Source organism: Notothenia rossii (assembly GCF_949606895.1).
Source record: "Notothenia rossii genome assembly, chromosome: 6".
Lineage (NCBI taxonomy): Eukaryota > Metazoa > Chordata > Actinopteri > Perciformes > Nototheniidae > Notothenia > Notothenia rossii.
In genome coordinates, this window is record NC_136909.1 from 21,338,637 (window position 1) to 21,364,851 (window position 26,215).

General features: G+C 39.1%; 1 protein-coding gene across 5 annotated transcripts in view; it reads left to right on the forward strand.

The window, feature by feature from the left end:
- grid2 (glutamate receptor, ionotropic, delta 2) overlaps window positions 1-26,215 on the forward strand; it is a 486,943-nt gene that overhangs the window by 286,102 nt on the left and 174,626 nt on the right. For all 5 annotated transcript variants that reach the window (XR_013809307.1, XM_079687594.1, XM_079687592.1 and 2 more), the window contains exons 3-4: window positions 5,894-6,181; window positions 15,881-16,086. Coding sequence is in view for 4 of the 5 variants with exons in the window: in XM_079687594.1 (XP_079543720.1) it covers window positions 5,894-6,181; window positions 15,881-16,086 (494 nt within the window). In the remaining variant the exon portion in view is untranslated. The remainder of the gene's footprint in view (window positions 1-5,893; window positions 6,182-15,880; window positions 16,087-26,215) is intronic.

Below are 26,215 nucleotides of genomic sequence, written 5' to 3' on the forward strand. Positions count from 1 at the left end.
TTGCTGTTTTTGCTGATTATATCAGAGAAAAAGGAGCGTCTTGCGTTCCGTAGTTTGTGATTAGAACTATGAAGACTGTCCTTAAATATCTCAAAATTAATGAGAAGATGTGACTTGCACCACCTGCGTTCCTTTTTTTTTTAAATGTTGTTTGCGCAGCCTCACTAGCGTGGCATTTCTCAATGGTGCTTACCAGAGGTTGGTTTTGCTTTAGCAGGGGCAAGAGCATCAATCAGACATGTAGTTTTTGACCTGAAATTATCCACCATATCATCAACACTGTTGGATGGAAGTCTGATAGTGGAGGAGAAAGCCTCAATGAACAACTTGTTTGTGTCTTCAGTTATGTGTCGTTTTGTGAGAGTCTGTGTTGTCCCTTTATTAGAAATGCTGATGTTCATTTTGAAAAAGATGCAGGAGTGATCTGAGAGGCCAACATCAGTGACCATGAGGTTAGAAATATTGAGACCTTTGGTTATAACTAGGTCAAGATTGTGGCCCAATTTGTGAGTGGGCCCTGTCACATGCTGGGTTAGTCCATAGCTGTCCAGAATATTATTAAATTCGATAGCTCTACTGTCCTTGGGGTTGTCAACATGAATGTTGAAGTCACCAACCATGAGTATACAGTCAAAATCTATGCAAATAATTGACAATAGTTCAGACAAATCATCACAAAATTGTACAGAATAGTTTGGTGGTCTGTAGATACTTATAAACAGTGCTCGACAGAAGGAATTACATTGAACGGCTAGGTATTCAAAAGAGTGAAATTATTGTATTGCTATTTACTTGCATTGAAAAGCATTATTACATAGAGCAGCAACACCTCCTCCTTTTCTGTGTGCTCTGTTTTCACCCAAAAAATTAAAATTTGGCGGGGCTGTTTCAATGAGAACAGCTCCACTGTTGTTCTCGTCTAGCCAGGTTTCTGTTAAAAACATGAAGTTAAGGCTATAATTGTTCATACAATGATTAATTAAAAGTGACTTTCCTGAAAAGGACCTGACGTTTAAAACAGCCAAGTGCACTATGTTCTCTTGAACTGAGTGGGGTGTTATGGGGACAGTTATCAGTTGTGCACTGTTTCTTGTACGTAGAGGGCAGGGTGGGTACCCTTTGTTGATGCTTCTGAGCACAGGGATACGGAGTTGTATAAGCTTTGAGTTCCCTGGCTCCTCCTCATGTCCATCAGAGAAGACACATGACACATAACCGGGTAAACAGTCTGACAGTCTGTGTGAAACATCATTGTGAAGAGAAGGTTTCCTTATGGGCATTTCCTTATGGCGTCAGTGAGCAGGATGGGGTGTGTATGTTGAAGTGAAGAAGAGTTACCATCAGTGACCGGTGTTGTGTCCAGGTATGCTGCAGCAGATTGTCATGTGCGTTTGGCAGAGGAGACAGCGTGAAAAATATTTTCAGCTATGGCACGTGTGCCCCGTGGAGTGGGGTGAATGCCATCTCTAATGAGAAAGGAATCACGCTGCCAAAACAGATTGAAATTGTCAATGAATCCCAAGTTGCGTGAAGAGCATACTGACAATCCAGTGACGGTACGTCCACACAGCAGCGTTAAACAAATCTTCCAACGCTTCTGCCCATTCACTTTGAATGGGGTGACGTCACTTTGCCTCACTTTTCGCTGAACTGCATTGTGGGAAGCAAAGCGGAGATTTCCAGGCATCTCAGGATTCAAAAGTTGAGCAATGTTCAACTTTTGAATCTTCTGAAGCTTTCGGTGGAAGCGTCAGCCAATCAAATCATATGCCAGTACAAGCTCTAGCCCAGGGGTGCCCAATACGTCGAGAGTAGTGTAGGTAGATCGCATGGCATTGAAAAAAAACTAAGATAGGCTAACTTTTTTTAAAGTTAGCCTATCATCCATCCTTACTATGGCATTTGCCACTTGATTGACGTACAGGTAAGCCGGTCTGAGTTGTATTGTGCCATACGGGTTCATGCAGTTATGAGGGGGCCTCACCTCCTCATAACTGAAGCGCAAATGCGGCGCACTATTATACGCTTATGCGGCCCAATTAGTGTAAGCGCGCCACAGTTTATCCGCCGTTTAGTCCACCCCCCCCCCCCCCCCACACACACACTCACACAGATTGAGCAGGGGTGGTCCTGTAGGTAGATCACTTGGGCGTGGTCATTTTAAAAGTAGCTCCAAAGCTGAAAAAGTGTGGGCACCCCTTCTCTAGCCAATCAAACCGCTGCTTGTGTGTCAGGGGAGGGAGATTCATGTGATTGGTTGTTGGTCGAGCTTCAGACACGCCCGCCGGCAAGCTTTTTCCAAAGCCGCTGTGTGGACGTGCCGTGATAGTCAGAGGGATATTAAATTATAGTTGTGTATAATTGTGTTCAACTCTGTTTAAAACAGGCACTATGTCCCTGGTCTCTTCTATTGTCTAACTCACTGAAGAAATGCCCTACAGCTTCAGGCTTGCGGAAACTCTTTTATTGGTTTTCTTCAGATATTGATTTCCATGCTTCCTATCCCTCTCTCTTTCCTCTCCTTTCCGTCCTCAGTCACTGGGCCACAGAAACTAGAGGACCGGGTATCAATGTGATGAAGTGTGTGTGTGTGTGAGTGCGTGGTGGGAGGAGATCTGCTTGGAGAAACTCAGATGGAGAGAATAATCTGTCACACCTGGGTGCAGGTGAAGTGCTTGCAGTCCATTTCTTCTGACAGACCGACAAGCAGGAGAGGGAGCTCAATAAAATGCTCTGTTGCAGAAAACACATGGACAACACACACTGACATTAACAACATGCATACCAAATGTCAGGACAAGACCAGGACAAGACAGCAGTTTAATAAACTTTGAAAATAGGAACAATGTAAAGAAGATGTATTTTATTTTACAAGTTGTGTTCCCGGCAGAGCTATCTGATGACGAGATGAGATTCCATTCAGGCATGATGACCTCCCAGCTAAATGAAGAAATAAATAAATGCACAAGGCGAGTCCCACAGATCCCTGTGGCTGACTTTTGGCGCGCTCATGTGTGTTTGGCTGACATGTATATCCCTCAAATAAACAACTCTAAATGACTGCTTGACATCTCTTAGCTGCTTTTGGGAGATTTATCTCGGAATGTATGCTGCTCATCTACTGTGAGGATTTTTGGATGACTGAGTGTGTGGGCTGGTGATAGTTTGGGAGTGTTGTAGGCGGTTATGGTTCAGGATGATAGGAGAAAAACTCAAAATAGCGCCACACTTTGTATTTGTTTGCGCACCTCCTACACACCTCTGTATGTAGCCCAAATCAGTTTTTGCTCCAACTTTCTTCATTATACACAGTGGTTGTTTTTAAACGTGTTGGCAAGGTAAAAGGAAACGATATCCACCTGTACAGCTTATCACTAAACTCATACGTACTCGGGCCGGACTTAAAAGTTATTTATATACTTCTAAACCTTTCAAAAAGTAAGCAAAGTGTTCCTCTTAGGTCCTGTCAAACTCTTCAAAGTGACATATTTTGGTGCACAGGCACCTCTCACTCTTCTTTTACTGTTGCCTACCTCAGAGTGATTGGGCTGAGTCGCAACGGGCCCTTTAAGTCATTAGCAAAGAGCAATAATGAGCCTAGTGCTTAGAAGCCCCCTGCAGACTTAAGAGTGTGTGATGTAGAGGGGATGAGGGCACTAATTCTCCAAAGCACCCTAATAAGTAGAGGATTAGCCAAGCCTTCTATTAGCTGAAGCCTTGATGATGCTAAGCTAATGTGCTATAGCTAGACTCCAGCAAGGGCGGCTAAAGCATTAGTTAGCATGACTGCTATAGAGAAGTGGAATCCGGATAAAGAAGCTTATGAAACACGACTGGTTTTAAGCTCAAATATTCAGAGAAATGCGGACTCACATACTCAGGCACGCAAAGCACACACATTTAGTGAGTGCATTAATAAATCCACAGGTGGACATTCCCACACCCAAAAACAGGCATACAGTATGTTAAAAAATTAAGGTGATTGTCGATAGAAGTTGAATCATGGGCTCATTGGTTTGAAGAATAATGGCCATGACTAAGCAGTATGCAGAGACTTAGTGAAGTTTAATCATATATTGTTACACTTTAATTCCTCAAAATGTAGACTTGCACAATAAGCATTGAGATTGAAACAGCTTTAGCTTCGACTCATTAATCATCTACATCAATGCATGAGGAAATGGTTGCCTGAAATAACCCTTCAGCTTTTTCTACAGAGGAAAATCATTTCTAACAATGTATTGCCAATGAATTACAGAATGGGTTTCATGTTTAAATATTTATAACTATTGACTCCAAATTTGAAATATATCTCCAAACTGCTTAAGAATTAAACTTTACTGTTTACAAATTCAGAATGTTCAAGACAATCAGAGTTAACTGAACAGGTGAATACCTTTGTTCGAAGAGTGACTTGTACATCTTAAACGTGATATATCAAAATCAGTAATGTTTAAATGATGTGAATAAATGACAAATGCAATTAAATAGACACCATGTAGCGCATCACTAATATGCAGACAAGCACAAATACCTGGACTTGTCGCGATTTAAGAATTAATCCTCAAAAACACTTTGAATTTCCAGTTGACTCTTGGGAAAGTGTTGTATAACTCTTATGTTCTCTTTGTCGCACACATGCACAGCTACCATGTTCTATTCTGCTTTTGTCAGCACTATGAATCTGTCTCCTCAAGCTTTTCTTTCTTTGAAACTTTCTTTCCTTTTTTTTCTGTCTTTATTTTTGCAGTGACGACAGATTAGTACATGTGGCATTATACAGGCTGACTGTGTGCTTTAGATTGCGCTTTTCGCCACTGCACATAGCCAAAGCACCATCTGTCTGTGTGTGTCTGAGTAGTTTTGTGCAATGTGATATCTTTAAACTCTTTTTTTTTAACCAAGTGTTTCTGTGACAGGGTTTTCGCCAACTAGAAGTGAAATACCCAACAAAGTGTGGTGTTTAGCACAAAGTGAAGGACATAGTGTTGAGCAGAATGCGAAGCAAAAGATGGGGATGAATGAGATGGATGAGGGATGAAGAAATGGGGCAAGAGTGCAAAGTATAAGTGACTTTGTTGGTATAAGTAATGGAAGAACAGATTGAAGAATGCAAAGAAGTATGGATAAAAGATTAAAAAAGCACTAAAGAGATGATTAATCAAAGGATGGTTGGATTAAGGGAAGGTAGGAGGAAAGATATACTGTTTGTGTTGCCATGAAGTATTACAAGAGTTGAGGGAAATACGGCCACTGAGATGAAAAAGATTTGTGGGTGGAATAGAAAAAGGTGCTGTAGAAAGGTGTTAGAAAATAGGTGGAAGAAGAAGGCAAATGACTGCGCATTGAGCACAGTGTACAACATTCAGTGGAGCTCTAAGGCAACTCAAATCAAAATCACTGCAAGACGGCAGCTTTGAAATGATTGGGGCTGAAAGGTAAGCACTCTAGAGGGGCTGTTTTGGACAAGAGGGGAGATAACGGGGGAGTGGCTTGAGAGGGTAGACGTTAAAGGTTTTTGACAGCGCTAAAGGTCTAGGAAGGATGCAAGTGGAAGGGAGATAAAATAAAGCACAGATAGTGTTTGAGAGATGATGAGCACTGAGAAAGTAACACCTTTAATCCTCATAACTTTGCACTATATATATGTGTATTGCCTCTTGTCTTTGGTTGTCACAGCAGTTTCATGACCTGAAGAACGAAAATTATTTGCCTTGGTGCACTCTCACCACGAATAATAACTTGTATTGACATGTTGCCTTGGTATCGCTCAGTGTCAACACATTCCCTTTTTACCACTGCTTATTCTCCACCGAAACATAGTTCTCTTTGTATGCTTTGAAAAATAACAAGTTATCTTCCTTTGTTTCTCTCCCTCTTCCCCTCCATCCAGCCTGTGAGCTGATGAACCGTGGGATCCTGGCTCTGGTCACTTCAATCGGCTGCATGTCTGCGGGCAGCATTCAGACTCTGGCCAATGCCATGCACATCCCCCACCTCTTTATCCAGCGCTCCCCTGCGGGATCCCCTCGCTCCGACTGCCCACCAACCAGCCGCGTCCCTGGAACAGATGACTACACCCTCATGGTCCGCCCTCCCATCTATCTCAATGACGTCATCATGCAAGTGGTGTCTGAGTATAGCTGGCAGAAGTTCATCATCTTCTATGATTCTGATTTCGGTAAGGAAATAACCATCTAAGCGATCACTAATACTGGTATTTAATATAATACGCTTCCTTCTTCCGTGCCTGCCTGTATGTCTATACGTCTACATTGTAGCCTTTATTTAACCAGGTGAACGCCCCTTGAGATCAAAAGATCTGTTTTTCAAGTGTGACATGCAGGACATTAGTTACACATTTAACATAAAAACAAATGAAATGAATATCAATGAAATGTATAATTTAAGTGGAAATAATATTGCTATTCGAAAATTGGAAACCACATTATACATAATTTAGATATTTATATATTTGTAAATCAATGGTAGCTTATAAACCACCGATTGACATGAATAAAAGAAGAGATGCCACTTGCCGATCTATTTCCTAACTAGCTGTTTTGTCTTGTATCATGAATATATTTGGAAACAACCCTATCTATTTACAATGAACAACTAGTGACAACTAGGTCTGTCGTCCTACAGCACACACCAAGATGCTGATACCAATCTTTGGGTTTTTAAGGAAGTTTTTCTGATATTGCAAATTTAAAAAGCTGAAAATGAGCAGAAACTACGTATGGCTCATATCCATCACATTTAGAATAAAGCAGAACGTTATGATTTAATTTGGACCAAATATGAAATAAAAGCATTTTGCCTTTAAAGGGCATTACTAGCTCTATTAAACTGTTGTTGTTTGCATTTGACATGTACAGTATATAAAGTAACAATAGGAGTGGTTTCTCACCATGGATAATGAATATAGATTTGAATCAGAAACAGGTCGCTCTCTGTCTCTATTTCTCTCTCTCAGTCTCTTTGTATATGTATATTATGCATTAGTGACACATCAGTCCGCCTGCCTGTGCGCATGCTGTCTCATTTTACCATGCTTCTCTTTCTCTATATCTATTCGCCATCTCTCTTTCCGGTCCATTACCCCTAACATTAAACCAAAAACATCCGTGTCACTTTTTTAAAAGTGCCACTCTGTTTCTACACTGTCTGGACTTCCTTCTACAGGAATATTGCTTTGATTTTTTTCTGAGCGTGTATTCAAATGTGTTTTTGTATTTAGTCTTTGTAATTCAGTGTCCTTTGTGATGCCAACCTTTAATGATGCTTGGCTTATCAAGTTAACATCATCATGCCTTGTTACACAGCTGTGCCTCTCTGGAAGTAAGGTACCAAACCTAATCAAACTTACATAAAGCACGTACTCCTGCAGCATATGGCCCTGCTCCACCTACGTTGTACTGGCACCTTTATGTGTTAAGATAATTTTAACTCTGAGTCATACAGGGTATATGCTGCTGCAGCACTGCTCCTAATGGGCTGAGATTTAGAGTGATGATGGAGCAGGTATTTTGCTAGCTATTGGAAAACACCAGCTGTGATATCACTCATCAGCGGTTGGACAAAAGTCGAACTCACCTAAAAGTTTCAGCACACATAGAGCAGTGAATTAGTGTTCTGCCTTAGGCAATTCAGTGTTGATTTAATCCATATAGCCATAACGGGCCTCCATCTCATTCATTGTAGTCAATTAGAACAATTAATGCGTTGTGTGCATTGATTTCCAATGGAATCTCTGCAGTGGAAATGTTTAGCAATGCGCTCTGCAGGCTCAAACTAGATCATCTAGAACATTAAAGCATTTTATGAATGGATTGCATGTGTGTTGTAAAATGAATATATTTGTGTGAACACTTTATATGATGGCTAGGTCTTCATCATATAATATAATGCATTTATACAAGTTTATTAAACTCTTTATGAATGTTCATAAACATGCAGAGCCACTTGAGTTCCATCCTAAGGAATTATATGTTAAGCCTTAATTATGCTTAATACTTCCATACCAGTGTTTTATTTTTTTTTAGAACTTTATTTTTTCGTTTCAAACAATAATACAATACAATATATTTTACAGTAAAATTCACATTTTCCGTTATGATAATACAGTGCCACTCCAGGGCTAAAAAGAAATAAAATGTAATAAAGATGGCATACCTTGGAAAATAAAACAAATAATTGTAAATAAACAAAAATAATAATGATGGAAAGAGAATACAAGTGACAAAGGTTTTAACAATTCTTATTGTATTAGTAGATGCATGACAGGGGCCCCATACCAGTGTTTTAAAGAAGAACCTGAGTCCTGGGTTACAGAGCATAACACTACCTGGTTTTTAAAGACCCATAGCTCTTTTCTTCTGCTTGATTGTGAAATGAAATGAGGACTTAAAAATGTTGGGCTATAGCATTGTTTTGTGAGCTTTATTAAGTACAGGTAAGTGGCAGCACATTATTAGGACATTCAGGACATTACGTCGGTATACGTATATAAATATGTGCTAAAGGACCTATCAAACACAGTAAGTGCTTAGCTTTGGTGCTGTTACTCCTTCTACTTCTTTAACTATTACATATAAAGTACCCAAGCCCTGCAGGGGCAACAGTGGATTGTGAATATGTTACAAATGTAATAAGAAAATCATAGACAGAGAGTTCAAAAAGATACAAGTTCTGCTAGTTTGACTGTAAGTCTGCAGGATTTTGATTGTTGATGCCTTTTATACGGCACTGAAATCTGAATCAATTGATGTTACTTTCCTTTGCACCCTAAATTACACAAAAATAAATTCAAAGTTGCATGCAAATTGACTAAAATTAATGTCAGGCCTGTTGGGAAAAAGATTTGACTCTGACCTCAACCCAACACTAATCAGGACTGAAAATAGGAACAACATTTTTTTTTTTCTCTTGCTAGACAAACTTCAATCAACTGGTTATAATCCAAAAAGTGTCCCTATATATAATTCACACAACATATACACTACACACCCTATACAGAGGGCACATGTACACATGCAAGCAAACGCTTACACACATGTCTGTACCCCCCTTTAATCCCTCTATCCCCTCTGTGCTGTGTGACCACTGATTCGGCACATGGATCCTCTGGGTTTTAGCAGGGCTGTTTTGTCAGCCACAGAAGGCCCTTTAAAGATATCACCATTATTCCCTAATGGCCTCAACCCCTGTTAAAGGAGAGAAGGGAGAAAGAAAGGAGCGAGAGGGAGAAAGCAATGTAGAGAGAGAGAGAGAGAGAGAGAGAGAGAGAGAGGCAGAGATGGTCTTTTAAGATGATAGCATAGTTCCCTAAAGACCTCGCCTCTGTACAAGGAGACTTCTTTAGAGAACAGACAGTCGAGTGTGTCCTCTCAAATGAAGCAACTCAACTCAACCAATCCCTATTTTCAGCTCTACTGGTGCATTACGGACACTGAGAACACATGTTTTCTCTCTATCATCGCTCTCCTTCTTCTCTCATCGTTTATTTCTCTCCCTCGCTTATATTATTTTCTTCTTTCATCCCTGTTGTTACTCCTACTCTGTTTTCTCTTTAACTTATTTTCAGTCTGTCCAAGATGCCTTGAATTCACATTGATACACATGATATTATAGTAAACATCTGTGACTTAAAGTACTGTTAACTTTGAGTGACTTTGACCAGTGTTAACGGTCACAGCAACACGTGGGAAGTATCACTTAGTAGTAATCACATTGTTGACATTAAGATGGTCTGCTTCACTTTGCTTTGAATGACAAGATGGGTCAGAGGTACAATAGTAAAAGATTATAGCAGAACAAAAGCGCTGTTGTGTGCATGCAATGTCCATCAACATATTTACATGGAGGATTGTTTGCACCTTAACTTAAGCAACAAGTTACCATATTTAAACCCCACCTAAATGGCATAAGACAAAATTGAGTACGGCAAAAACAGAAGAGAGGAGCGCAAGAAAAAAGTAACAACACAAAGAAATTGACAGTGACAGGTGAATGAGGACTTTTGAGTGAAGATTTATATCATAGATGGATTGTTTTCCATAATATTGTGAAGCCCAGAGATGCTGCAGGGGTGAACGAGGGGGTGGAAAATGCATAAAAGCTGTGCAAAGGGAGACATGGGAATGTTGATGATAAAGGCAGAGTCAAAAAAATGGAGGCAAACTGGTACACTGTGAGGCAAACACCAAAGGTATACAAGCTTTATACAGGGAGGTCATGTCTTTCTTTGTCTCCTCGAGAGTAAAAAAGTTCAGAGAGTAAAAGTGAAACAGAGATAAAAGAGATTGTGAATATATAGGGAAAAGAGAAAGAGCAAAGCAGAGGAGATAGGGACAGAGATCGTAAGGCATAGAAGATTTGGCATGGCAAAGTCAGGAAAGTACATAAACAGAAAAAACTACTGAAAATAGTCTAAAACTATTTCCAAACGTCACTCCATGGTCATAGTTTAGATCCTTTGGGCACATAGGAGTTGAAATGTATTTTTAACAGAGACAAAGTTGAGAGGGACAAACTATTATTATAATATTGAGTTTTGATAGACATCTTCAAAGAAATGTTGAGTGCAAAACCCAAGATGCTTAACCTTTTACTCGATCGGAGTAAAATGATCTTGTTTGGGTTTTTGAATAGCTTAAGAATATGTAGTAAAAGCAGAGTAAGAGGCCAGTCTATGTTAAATTAAATGAATGAAGAAAATAAGTCATCCATCAGTTTTACCGAATGTTTTAAATATCATGCTCAGGTCATGCTTTAACTAAGAGGGTCCTTTCACATCCCTTTCGTTCTGTTGGTCACTATCACCATACTATCAAGTTAAGTATTGTGTGAAAAACAGTGTAGCATCTTTCCCTGGGTATCCATTGGATGTTGGTATTTTGTGTTCCAGTTGCTGCAGCACAGTTTAGGCCGCTTTGTAGTTGTGTCATTGGTCTTTTGTCCACTGGAAGCAATGCAGAATTACAATGCCTGATGTTCCTCCTGTGTGTCTGTTTAAAAACAAGTAGATGGCATTGATCGCACTCTAGAGTAAAACATGTGTGTAAGGTCACAATTTATAAACTGTTAAAGGAGTTAAAGCATTAAACCCCAATAAGGCAAACTATATAAAACAATGCAATATAAATACAACAAATGACATCATTTCCTTTAGTTCAATTGAGTTACAGTATAGTCATCAAGTAGTATGCATGTTAGAGTCCAAATCAAAGCCGCTCTAGATTAAGGACACTCAAGATCAAAAATGATCATAAAAATAGGAAAAAGGGAGGAAAGTAGGTAGCAGGAGAAGTGAAGAGAAGTTAAAGCACTTAGGGGAAGATTTAGGGATATAGGGAAGGTGATGCACACCTAAAAGGTGCAGACCCTTTTATAGAGTGTGTTTTTTTTACAAGTGTTAGATAAGTTATCTGTTGGGACTCATGGAATGCGAGGCCTGGGGCTTTGAGAGAAAAAGGTGTTAAAGATGAAGAAAATAAAGCAAAAGAGTAGTAGACGAAGATATAGCACTTAGATAGGAATAGGACTATTACAAGCAGTTGTGAATCGCTTCAGGGCCTAAAGCATTTTATTTCCTATGTGGAGGTCACTTCCCAAGTTTTTGTTCAGATACCTTGAGCTATGTGAACATTTTCAACCACAACTTCAGCTGACGATTTAATTCTCCAGGTTTAGGCTTATGAGGTACAAGAGTGCATTTCTTATTAGGTTCAATCCACATTTTAAGAGCAATTGCCTTTGAGCCATACAACAGTAAAATGCCTGGGGCAGGGATAAGGATAGCCAGAGGTAAGGGCTGAAGGGAAAGACAAAGCGAAGAGATAAGGATGTTAGTCTAACAGCAGAACAGGGCGGAGATAGCAAGAAACGCAGTTGCACAAAAATACATCTCAAATTATTAATATTCTTTCCTCCTTTACATAATGCTTCAGCTTAAGTTGTGAATATGATGCTTTTAAAATATATATAAAACATAATGTTTTTATTGATCAGGGTGTTATAAAATATTCAAATTTAATATTTTTTACAACATGCTATGAGCACTATGTAAAACCTACCGGCGACCAAGAATTAAGAAAGTTATTAAGACTGCCACTACCAATGGAAAAAAAGTATTGTAATTGCATTCCTGAGCTGAAGTGTATTGCTTCAACCCAATGTTTTCAACAATACTGCATTCATAGTTGTGTACAACATACTGTTTTCAAACCCTTTAATGTAGCCTACTACCATATTGAAATGACATAATTATGTACTTTGCCGAAATGGCTTTGACCCAAGTTGACATGTACAGCATCATCCTGGCATTAAATGGATGAAAAAGTCAAGCAAGGTCACACTTACCTTTCCCTTCAGGCCGCCTTGCTACTTGAGTGAAACTAATTTAAGTCTGCATGGATTTCATGGCAGCAAGAAACTGACATTACGATAGGGACAATGGGGTATCAAGCTTCACTCCCTGCTTGAGAGCTAGCAGCTCAAAGCTGTTACAGTGGATGGATGGATAGACTGTGCCCCATTCTAAAGTCACTTCCAGTTATGCTTGGCTGTTCCCCAATAGCTTTCTTACAAAAGTTACAGGGCCAGGCGTAAAATGCCTCAGGCAGTTAGACGAAGGTTGAAACAGGAAAGAGCCTGTAACTGTAAAGTCAGATGTGGCATAAAAGTTAACAAAGTTTATTATTTTTCTTTTTATTATTTGAAGGTTGGGATGATTTGCAAGTTAAGCAGCGGGAGTGAGATAGGGTGAACGGGGGAGCTGGGATCATCTGACAGACAACCAGGGAGTAAGAGGCTGCATCTCATTTGCAGATGTTTGATGTGTTCCTCTTACTTCATACTCAGGGGATCTACCATAATAGTTGATGTGTTAACACCTCTTTTTGGACTGTTGGTCCATTTCCTACATGCAGAGTGCAAAGTGCTTATCAATGTTTTCTCCTCCCTTGCCATCCTCCCTCTAAGTGGTGCAGATTCAAACAACTGATTTATTCAGATTATCCCATTAAAAGTTAGCTAGTTGCCTACAATCTTGTGAATTGTCTTGACGTTCTCTGATTATATCAACATAATTGGCTGATTCTAACATATTGGTGATATGTTTATTTAGTGCATACAGAAATCATGTACTGTATCTGGATTTACAATTGTTAACAACTAAAATGTAAAACTCTTGGAAATTACTTAAAGTGATGTGTTATAAAATCACTCCGAGTTAAATGAAGCCACTGTTGGTGAAATGTGAACACAGGTCTCTAGTGTGGAGTTGACGGGCATTACACATGAAAGAGAGCCCACCATCTGGAGTGGAAAAACTGCTTGGACATTACACCCTTTCAAAATGAGATTCAACCCTTGAGAACACAAAGCAAACAGGGAAAATGGAGGGAGGTTTTAGATGAAAAGCCAAGGGAAGAGAGAAGGATGAGGAGAAAACAAGCAGGGTAAAAGGAGTGGGGGTTTGTGAACACAGACAGAGTGCCACTGAGCTGGTCGGTACATGCAGGTGAAATCCCTGCGTGCTGTTGGCTGCTACACCACATTAACTCTAGCTTTCACTTTGAGCCAGGGACTTGCAGGATAGACTGAGAAGAAGGGAAGCCTGACAAATGGTCGAAAGGGACACACAGAAGACCATACCATACACACCTAAATCTGTTTTATATACTATTATGGAAACCCCTCCACTTGACAGTTTTCTTTGCAAAATTCCGTTTCAGTTCTACTTCCATACTATGACAATGAAAAGTAATAATCCACGGTGATAAATAGAGAATACGGGGAATTTGCTTTAGGAAGGCGATCAGACTAGGCTGGATCTCTGTTTTACGTATTTTCTTATAAAAAGGTAGCAGAAAAAATATATAATATTGCTTGCAAAAATGATCATCAATAAACCTGGTGGCACACAGTATGGGTGCATTTAAAGGGAATAAAAGAACGAAGTATGTGAAGTGGCAGGGAACAAAACCTGTGACTCAGGGTTACATAGCCATTTATAGATTTTAAAAGGTTGTTAAACAAAACATTTTGAGTCTGCATTCACTACTCTGGAATAGCATGGCAGTTGTAATACAGTCAACCCTATCAGATGAGGATGAAGAGGCGTGGGACTGTGTGGATGCACAGTATGTGAATATGGTGACAGCACTTTGGGTTGACAGGTGATCATGGTGTTAATGGACCGGTACTGTCTCACAGAGGAATGTTTCTCAAACAAGTTGCCTGGATGGGCATGGTTGGTGGCAATTGTGCTCGACTTTTTATCCGCTACTGTGTCCTGAAGATCCTTGATGGAAAGCATTTGTTGGCCAATGAGCCGCTCAGCTGTGGGGAGTACATGTTCGAGCCCATCGTTTGAACGATAGTAGGCAGGAACTCAACCGTACTCGGTTGGTGGAAAAAATAGGTTGTTTTGACAATTAATCAGTACAATTGGACCAGAATATGTCCTCATTTAATCTGAAAGGAGTTTTTTGTTCTTCCTGATAGTCAAAAAATATTATTTCACTGAATATTTCCCACATCGTAGCTGAACTCTTCTTTGTTCTTTGTTGCTATACATTTGACAACTTCCTTATGAACAGATTGTGTGCTTAGCTGTCACCTGGAGGTAAGAGTCTGTATGTGTCTTTTGTGTTTCCGTTAAAAAAAGTGGGAAAGACATGACGTTGCGAAATAAACAAGTTACTATTATCTTGCTGTTCTTCCTTGTGTTTTCGTTGAGACAACATTCCTTCTTGTTCTTGTCAGTGTGGGGAATGGTGTGGTTGGTGTGTGACCCAACACGCACAAACTTTTCATACTGTCTCGCGAATGAGCCTTCTTGATATTATGAAAATGGGCTTACATATGTCTCTCCTCTTAATGTATTGTTAAACCTCCAAAATCTGGCATTGATGCAATCAGCCCTCTGGCCTTAACACGTCTAATCAATCCAGTTAATTGCTCAGTCATGACACCGGCAATGACGGCAGTGTCATCTGTTTTCCATATCAAATACATCATTAGGTAGTTGCTTTACATAACCACACTGACTCGCAGAAGCGCACACACACACATCCTCCGACATCATTAGTGGTGTTCTCAACCAAAGTGCCTTAATTAGTTATTACCTTGACCTGCATTGTATCTCATTAACAATAGAGTGTCTAAGAGTAATATTTCTGACACCAGCATCTTGGTTTTGTTATTATACAAACACAGCCATTACTAGAGATAATTAAAGTGATTTTATACTTTAATCTAAAACTCTTAAATGTCATGAGTGTCATTGGTTTGTATCAGGGTAGCAAGAAACTTGTATGGTGTTAGAAATGTGTTTTTATGGTTCTAACAGCACAAATAATAATCACAAAAATGACGCCTTATCCCTGTCTGACTGAAGTTTGATTTATATAAGGTTGTTTTGTTGTTTAGTTAGAGCCTATACATGTTCCCATACACACATACTCCCTCTCATTCGTTCTCTCAATAGACTTTGTTCAAATGTAGTTTCTTCTCTATTTCTACAGGAAGGAACCATATACAGTATCTCACTTTAACTTTAGCGTATCACTAGCTCAAATATATGCACCAATAGATCACACAGGCAAACAACAGGCCTCTCACTTTGGATGAGACACCACCACATGCTTCTGTTTTCATATCTCTGTTGGTGTGTGAGTTACAGAGGGCTGGTCCCCATACTGTTTTAGGTTTCTAGAAATAAAGTATTCAGCACTGGCAGATGCCCAATGCAGACGTATGTCTATCTCTATCTGCCCTGTTTTTTATGCATCACATTTTCAGATAAAATAATTGTCCCCGTACACTAGAAAATAGAGGTCAACATTTGTCTTCGTCTCTCTTCCTCCAGATATCCGTGGTATTGAGGATTTCCTTGACCGGAGCTCTCAGCAGGGAATGGACGTGTCCCTACAGAAGGTGGAATCTAATATCAACATGATGATCACTAGTCTGTTCAGAACAATGCGTGTGGAGGAGCTGCATCGCTACAGGGACACGCTGCGCAGAGCGGTGTTGTTCATGAGCCCAGCCACCGCTAAGGCTTTCATCACTGAGGTAAGGACAGTGTTTATTGTTACCAGGTTTTCAATTGAGAGTGAAGTTATAACACCTGTAAGTCAACTTAAAAACACTCTCATATACATATACATTGAGAGGTTAGCATCTCCTAATGATCTTCATTCCATTTCATACATCTCCACTGCAGCTTATCTGCCAAAACAAGTAAATACTTTATATCCATCAAGGCTTTTCCCTGGGCTTTTCGAAAGCTAACGAGGTGTGATCTGTGGGGTTTAGGAGTTCTTCACTTGCTTAATGGAGATTGCTATAGATAGCCTAATACAAACAGCCACCAAACCCTGGTTTTCCAACTCCAGACCTCCATCCACCCATACTAGCTATGGGCAATGTCTCAAATGGTACTTTTTTTTCAAATGCCACTGTATCAATCTATATGTGGAGTGTTCTATCAAGTTAATGAGCTAACGACAGCTGAACATGACATTTTTCTGACTTTATTACGCTCTTTGTGTTTCTACCAATTAACCAGACCAGCTAGTCCTGTCAAGTCCCATGACATATGATCCATTTTGCCCCTGAACATGGTGTGCGCTGATAAAAATGTACATTAGAGATCGGAAGATAATTTCTCTCTGCTCCTCTAGTCTCTTTATTTAACATCTCTCTCTGTAGTGAACTCAGTATTAATGATATACAGCATAGCTTGCGAGAAAAAAAAAGGCGTATGTATATATATATATATATATACAGTATATATATATATATATATATATATATATATACATACACTTCTGCACCCCCTCATGCCATGCTCTGTATCTCTGAAGAAGAAGACAATTAGGGGAGTTCCTTTCCTCTATACATAAATTATATGGAGGTCATGGTTGAAAGCAAAAGGCTCTAGCATTAGTTATGAATTCATAATTTGTATTGATAGGATGGGGCTTAATCCCATGTGTCATGTTCTCATCTCAGTTTAATTAAAAGTGACCTCAGAAAGAGCAATCACGATCTAATTTGGTTTGGAGGCATGACAGGGAGGGGGTGAAAGATGGGTGTTTTTGTGTGTCTGTAAGTGTGTTGGTGTCAGTATTTTCGTATAAGCATGTTACTCTGGCTGCGTGTGGGTTTTGGTGTATTCTTAGCTTTGTAAGTTTAGCATGGAAACAAATTGAAATAAACTCAGGACGACAACGTGTTTCAAGGTTTCAATCCCCTTAGAATCCTTTGAGAAACAGTTAAACCTGCTTTAAGCTATTTCTGATCACTTGAGAAAGACTTAAACCAATCAATAATGTTTTTCTTGTATTCAAGGCTAGGTCAACTGCCTACAGAACGTACACATCCTGCAGTAGCACATCAATATCGATATCCCTTTTTTAGCTCAAGCGAAACTGCAACATAACAGAGTCATAACAAATCAATGAACACAAGCATTTGGATAGGCCTATGAATATGAACATATAAACACAATATCTAGTTCCAACGAGCAAACTGTTAAAATCCCTTAATGCATGCATCACCTGTGCATTTATTTTCAATATTTAATTGTAAATTACAGTTGTTTTGAAAAGTCAAAGTTGAACCATTGTGTCTGGCTGTATAATCTTGACTTTAACAAATTACAGATTCTAAACCTCTTTAATATTTACCTTCCCAGTAGCTGAGTTGGCTAAATGTGATGATACAACAATTACAAATTAAAGCTTAAATGCTTTAAAACGATATTGTACTCTAAGTATGTTATTTTCCTTTTTTGAATAATATCACAACAGCACTTATTACACCTCTTATTTTACTATTTTACAGATATAACATTTTGTCAATTTTGAATGCACCTATGTCAGCATAATTCATGTTTTATTTAACCATATTCACTGCCAGCCTGAACCTAGGTTACAGTATGTCCCATTGTACTGACTCCCCAACAAAACAACAGAGCTGATTTGGCCACTAGTTTTAAATACACTTTCTGAAAACACACTGAAGGGGTCAAAACATGTGGAAATTGGTGATCCAACAAATCCTTATTATCAATCATTCATCTGCACAAAGAGATCTGATATACAATAGGTGTGGAAAATTGCTTTAGCTATCAAGATATTCAATATGGGAGTGTCTGCCTCCATTTCAGTGTGTGAGTGGAACCCAAATTAGTTTTCCAGAGGTCTTTTGTCCCCTTTCGAAAGGTTGACAAAGCAGTATTTTAATCTAATTTAGTCAGACATCAAGTGGAGTGAGGTTTCTGAGATGAAGTGTCAGGAGACGGTAAAGATTGGTGGATAAGATTAATGATCGCTTCTGTATCTCCATGGCAAGAATGTGGGGAGGCGGGAAGCGGAGAGAGACAGATAAAAGGACTGAGAGACATACACTGGCAGGCAGAGACACACATGCAGACGGAGAGAGATGACTGGGACCTTGTCCTCTCTCTATAAGAGTCATTTGTAAGGTCATTTTTCTCCGAGCCCCTCCCAGCCAGACACATTAGGCCCTGATGTTAGATGTAAACTGGAAGCTGTTCCAAAATATAAAGAGTTGGCAGAGGTATACAAATGGGAGATGAGAGATATGGCATGCCTCTACAATGATTAGAGGATGGAAGACATTTAGGATTGAGCAAGGAAGTGCCTCAGTCTAACCTTCCTTAACCAAGAAGTTCTATTGTCTAAACTGAAGCTGTTTTCTGTCTCTTTAATTATCCTTACCCTCCAAAAGAAGTAATCAGATAAACAGGACAAATATACATTGGGAGTTGAAGAGGAAACACAGTGCAATCATGGCTTATTTAAAAGTTAATCAGGGGAGCAAGCTAATACTGACCTTTTCTATTCTGTCTTCCTCTTCGGTCATTGTGATCATGTGAAGTGCTGTGTTGTGCACCAAGTAAGGCTTATTAATCATGTGAACAATTATAATTCATGATAACTTTGTTGAACAAATAAGTCATCTTTTTAATCGTCAAATTACATGATGTGCTTTCAAACTTGTATGCCAGCTAAATGTGAAGTTTATATGATATTGGTTTGATATATTGAAACAGAGTGTCTTATTTCAGTTGATGGTTGCACCTATAAAAACCACATATGCAAACCCATAAATGTGAGAAAGAATAGTTTTGAGACAAATCGTGCTGAGCGATAAGAGTTATCATGAGCATCTTGGCTCATTTCTTTATGAATGTGACTTTTATTATTAATCTATGTCCTTGCTTTTCTGTGATAAATCGGTTTTATGTCCCTGTTGTGATGTGAGCCCAGAAGGAAATATAGTTTAACATCTGCTGGATTCTCAGTGCAATTACTTCCTTCATTCACGTCTATGCATTTCACCTTACAAGCACATTGATATACTCTCACAACCAACATGCTCATTCAATTGTCTGCATTATTTAACATTTTGTTGCTCTGCTGCCTTTGTTTCAGTCGAGTACATGTGGGTGAGAGTGCCAGCCACTGCCAAAAAGACTCCTTCCTGGAACATATTGTACATCTCCATATTCCTCCCACTATGCAGAGTCAGAAGAGCAGAGTGGCTTTCTTGCCTTGAGACCATTGTCTTATTACACATATTGCTTGTCTTATAATTATAGATGGCTCTCCTGGACCTACCGTGCTCATAAAGAACTAATAACTAAATGAGTTTAAAGAAAATGAAACTTGATGGTATGAGGTTTACTCGTTGTTCTTATATTCTTATCATGAATAATGCATGAGGGAATGTTATGCGCCGTGTATTTGACTGCATTGTCAGTGTATATTACAGTGGGATATGAGGAAAGCTTCAAGGTGGGGTAGGTACGTTTGAGAAACCGGCTCGAGATACACTTTTTGTTATATTCCATGGAATGCTCCTAACATCCCGATAGGAATGAATATCTTAAGTGCTTTGACAAAAAATCCATAAAAAAATTTCATCTGTGGAAGCCGTAGTACTGTAAAAAGCACGACCAATCATTTTAGCCGGCCCGGCTAAAATAACTGGATGGTCTGCCTGCCTGTCAGCCTTCCATCTGTGCACAAACTTATCTTGTGTGCGTGTTCGTGTGTGTTGGAGGAGGGGCTCTGTAAGGAAGTGGCAGATTTGTTCCGGTTGTGTATTTTCAAATTCTAGCGCACTCTAGCTGGTTTCTCCAAAAGTACCTACCCCACCTTTAAGCTGAGGAGAATATGCCTTGATAAGCCTTGCCATACATTTTCTTTAATTTGTGAGAAAACTAAATGCATTGGTATTTATAGGATTTTATGTAAACAATAATGTTACGTCCATCTGTGTTTAATGTTTTATTCTGGCCTTTTTCTCTTGACACTGATCACAGATTTTCTTGGAAAAAGTAGCACTAAATAAGTTCATGAATATTAAAGTGGACCTATCATGCTATATTTGAATAATATAGTGTAGGACCATACCTATATAAGGCATATGTATACTTTTTATTTTTCAATATATCAAACAGATTATACATTTTAGCCATTCCTAATTTCGCTCAATTTAACACTGTCTTTGCATGGGCTGATTCTGTGAGAGCAGCACCATCTACAGGCCTGGCATATGTACTACAGCGTCTCCAGCGCTTTCAATCGGCAATGTCCGTGGCTTTCTCCTTCTGATTGGTGGAGTTGGCCCAATAGCCGTAGCGCCACTTCTGTGACGTCACAGAAGTGTTCAAATCTGGATCAGTCTGTATCAGATCTGTTGTAGCCCCTTTTTAAGAGATTTGGGTATGGAGGAAAAGAGAGGGTTGCGTTTTCTGACACTTGGTGAGTTCCCTGGAACACCGGGGACACATATTCATGTATAAAAGACGTACAAAAGTGCATTTTGCATGATAGGTCACCTTTAAATTAACAAAAGTATTTAGAAACTAGACAATAGTGCCATGAATCAGAATGAGCTACTCTATCTTTCTTTCTTTATATCCCTCTCTCACACACACACACACACACACACACACACACACACACACACACACACACACACACACACACACACACACACACACACACACACACACACACACAAATACCATGTATACATCATTTCAGGGGACATTACATTGACTTACATGCGTTTCCTGGATACTTATCCTAACCTTAACCCTAACCAACACATGCCTAACCAACACATGCCTAACCCTAACCCTTAACCTTACCCTTACCCCAACCCTTAACTTAACAACGTCTTCACCCTCAAATTAATGATTCCCCTCATGGGGACCTCCATTTTATCCCCATAAAAGCCGCTACACACCAACCTGAGACCAAAGAACGCGTACCAAAGGCGTCCCGACTTTTACGTTCGCTACGTCGCCTGTGTCGGCTACGCCGCCCGCCTACGAACACACCGCAAAGACTTCAGTTGACGAGTGGCAATAACTGTCCTTACCAGCAGGCAGCGGTAGTGTGTATTCGTCATTCAAAAGAGGCAACAACCGGAAGACAGACTATACACGAGAGAAGAAGAACAGGCTGCGTGATATAAACAAACAACAAATAGCGTCTGGGTTCCATTTTCACTCTCTCTCATCGATCGAAAACATGTAAACATAAAAAAGAAACTCTTGCGTCCAGGTGAGATGAAAATGAAAAAGATTAACCGACTGTGTGTGCCTTCTTAATAGTTTGTTATGGTCCCTCACTTCCGCTTCGCTTCTCATGCACTGACTCGCTAAGCTGAACAGCCAATTAGAGTGATTTCTTTGTCCTGACTTTCTTTGGCCTCCCGCGGCCGATTTAACATGTTGAATCGGCCGCGGGAGGTGTGAAAATGTGCTGTAAAGAGACGACGGTGCGGGACACACCAACCTGAGTAGGGCGCCGCGAATGCCTGACTGCCTCTGACGGCCTCTGACTCCCAAAATCGGGTTGGTGTGTAGCGGCCGTAAGGGAGGCAAGTCCCCACACGTGAGTGTGTAAACAGATGTAGGTCCCCACAAGTATAGGAATGCTAGGCCACACACACACACGTACACACACACACACACACACACACACACACACACACACACACACACACACACACACACACACACACACACACACACACACACACACACACACACACACAGAGTTATATATGCATGTGATACTGGCAATGCAAGACAAGTTGAATATATTAATTTTGCTATTTGATCTGAGAGAGTTATAACTTAAAAACATTGCCTATTTGGGACTATATTCTCTTTAAACGACATGTATCTCTTCAAGGACCATCAAAAGGGATGGAGATTATCCCAAAGATGACAGATGTCGCAAATTAAACATGAAGGAAAATATTCAGTATAAGACATCTTGAATAATATATTCACTGAAAATGGCTTTTATCCATTGCAAACACTGCTTTTCCCTAAGTTTAGTCTACTTTCATCACTGTCTTTCATGTCTGTAGGACGAGAAATTAATCAATTATTGATTATATATTATATAATTATATTGATGTTTGAACTCACACAAAGATTATATAATGTTAGAGTATGTTATATAATGCTTATGTAAGCAAAACATGGAGATAGAAATTGACAGAGACATTTTGCACAATCGACAAAACGTAAAAAAACTGAATTATATTCAACTCAATATGTTGTTTATCAGATTGATGTTTTTTTTGTTTTTTTGCCATGAATTGTAATACTAACCTGGCACAGACTTCTACTTTTTTAGTTGTTTATCATACTCACATGTCTGTTTAATTGTGTGTTGCTGATTGTTCCCCAGACTCAGACAGGAATAATAAAGACCCCATGATCTATGCTCCGCACCTCCCATGTCTGGGAAAGCCTCAAGAAAAGGCATTTGTAGCATCAGCAGCTTGGACGTTTTTTCACTCAGTGGGCGGAATATTGTTTTTACCGTCTGGGTGGGTGGCTCTGCTGGGAGCGGTGTTTATAAATGCTTTTTGAGTTGTTGTTGTCGTAGCTTCAGGAAAGTATTTTTTACTCCATTTTTATCTCTATAAGTGTATGTTAAATATCTATGTTTTTGTAATTTTGTCTTTTTTAAAACGTAGCTCATTAACCTACCTAACATGTACTAGTTATAGTGCAATAAACGTTGTGTTGAATTCATATAAAATCTACAGATGTCTTTGAAAATTCTACACACGACACATAAAAGAGTAAACACGTAAACTAATTTAAATTGCAAAGTAAACTAATTATAGCTATGTGTAAGGATATTTAACACCAGCTTGCCAAACGTGTTTACTTTGGACGAGGTGTGACATTCAACAATATCTTCTATGATTGTATAACACACCGGCTGTTCCAAAAACATACAAAATACATATTTGATGCCAGATATGCAGGTGCATTGGTCAAAAGCAGAAAATTAGTTTTTTATTGATGATAACAGCACAAATAGTTATACCATATGCTTGCAAATAAGGTAACTCCATGCATTTCAGTAAATCTTAAACACTTAAGGAATAGCGGAATTATGGATAAGTAAGCACTCACTGACACAAGAAATAGTGTACAATCATGGTTTACCTTATTGTAATAAATGTCATTTGGTCAAAGCATGAGCATTGGACAGGCAATTGATCACGACAAAAAAATCAACCACTAGCACACTATATTATTTGCAGAGTAAGCAGAACATTACATATCAAGTACAAACATAAAAAAAAGATGAATGAATTCATCAGCTGTGCAGAAAGTAGCTATCCGAAACAATGCCTGACGTGTTTTGGACGTAATCTGGTCTTTGTTTACATTAGCGAGCCTCGTTAACACTCAGAGCTAACCTGTACTGTTCAGCACATGTGTTTTAAAAAGCAGGAAATAAAAAAAGGAACTCACCTTGTGATAAACCTGCAAGAGAAAAAGCATTTGAGCTCCATACTGTTTCAGAACTAATCCTTGATGTGGTTTAGAACAGGATGGCGTTTTATCACAGCAGAATTCTGATCAGGCATTAGCTCCGCCTCCTCTTCTTTCTTTTTTTTCAAGCTAAGGACCCAACATCTGCGTTTCTCTAACAGGGCTGCAAAAGAAGGGTTTGAGCAGTATGAGGCATGGCTACAATGGGTGATCTGTTTGGTATATTGAAAAAAAATATTCACAGACATGTTTTGTATGGGTATGGCCCTACAATATATTTTTTTAATATAGCATGATAGGTCCACTTTAATGTCAAAATCTTTTTTAAATTAAAGTAACATTTAAGAATCATATTCATAGAAATATGTAACACTGTGATTAACTTTGGTTGAATATAATTAACATAAGCTATAATACTTTGCTTCTTTCTCTGTTCTTCCTCTTTTGCTCACAGTTACTGAAGGCCAACATGTTTTCATTTCTCTCAATTGGGTTAGTTTTACTGAACTTACCCCACATTAACCTCAGATGAAACTCAGCAATAGATGGCTTTGAGTTTGTCAGGCATTGTCGAAGCATGTTCAAGGTTAGGAAATGACAAAGATTAAAAAGATGATGTATGGGTAATTTGATTGAATTTGTTGCGCTTTTGTACATCTTGGTGTTGCACATACAGTAGAGATTGTGCGTTATTCGTGTCACGTCTTCGCTTTGGTACACTACATGTTGGAGAGTGTTTAATAATGGAGGAGTTCATGATGGAATGAGAGCGAGCGAGAATGGTGACAGAAGGTTCACTGAGGTTAATTTTAGGAAGAAAAGAAATAAAATGTTCTGAGGTGAAAAAGACAAGATAGAGGAAGCAATTGTGGAATCTGCAGAGTTAGCTAAAATGAGCGGTAACATGGGTTACAGATAGCGCGTGGTGTGGTGTGATTTTCCTGCATATAATACACACATGCATTGCTCAGGCCTTTTTGACTTTGACTTGTATTGTCTTTTCTTCAGAGGTCAGTGGAAATCTGAGTTAAAGGGCAAAGCAGAAAGGAGGAGAAGACAAAGAGACATAAATGGACTATGTAGAGTGTGAAGGATGGGCGTGTGAAGAGCAAATCAATAGAAAAGGTTGAGAGAAATGTTAATGAGAAAGGAGCAGAAGGACACTCTTTAGTATAAAAAGGTTTAATGAAACAAACACTGAATCAAATGTAAAGGGCTGCATGATGATATTTAAGAGATTATATATCTTCCATGAACTGGCTTTAAAATTGCCTTATTTTTTATGGTTCTCGAAAAGCACAAACAAACATTTCTACAGAAAGTCAATATCTTGAACTTGCATTTTGATAACAGCAGTGCAACAAACAAAACAATGTATTGTTCTAAGTTATATGCCAGCCTCTCGCGCACAATTATTTGGGTAGCAACCATGATCGCTAATCAATTTGTCTTTGCTAAAGGCTAAGAGTGTTCATTCAAAAGCATTTAAAACATCTAGTCAATCAATCATAAAGGTCAGAAATCTTCTTGAAGGTGTTATAAGTAAAAAAGGGATCAGACTGCAAGATATTAAGTTTTGTTTTCTTTAAAGATGGTCACTGCGTTAGATTAGGGCAACACGTACTTATAAATACTTTTTTAACCACAGAGATGGCAGACTACCCCATTTACCCCAGCTTGCTGTTTTCTATGACTTGCATGACATACTCGCAGTACGTGAATGGCAAGGAAATGAGAGGGACCAATTTCACCGTTCCACCTGACAGAACCAACGACATGTTTACATATTTAGGACTCTTTGTCACTCTGCGATAAAAATGGGCTTTGTCTTGTTCCAACCCAGTAAAAAAAAAGTGTTATTGTACGTGTGCAACATACCCACAGGTGTTATTCATTTTGTATTATGCTCCAAACCAGAGGGTAATACAAATTCACAGAAATTAAACACAACATAGCTCCTCTTTCGCTTCAGCGTGTTCACAGCTTTGCATAGAAAAGCTCTGCTCCTGCGGGTCCTCGTCACAGAACATAGCAGTTATGCAATGTTCAAGAGAATGCAAACAATATTCAGATTTGCTAGTCTTTTTATTAAGATGTTGTGAGACATGCTAAATGCTGCATCCACAACGCTACTTGGCTCTCATTTGCCAATTTGCACACGCACGCACGCAAGCACGCACGGCAAGGCAAGTTTATTTATATAGCACCTTTCAACACAAGGCAACTCAAATTGCTTTACAAAAAATGAAAGACATTAAGAAAATGGCATTTAAAATCAGTCGTTAAAAAGAAAATATAATAAAATAAACATTAAAAGAAGAAATACATGAATAAAAGTTACAG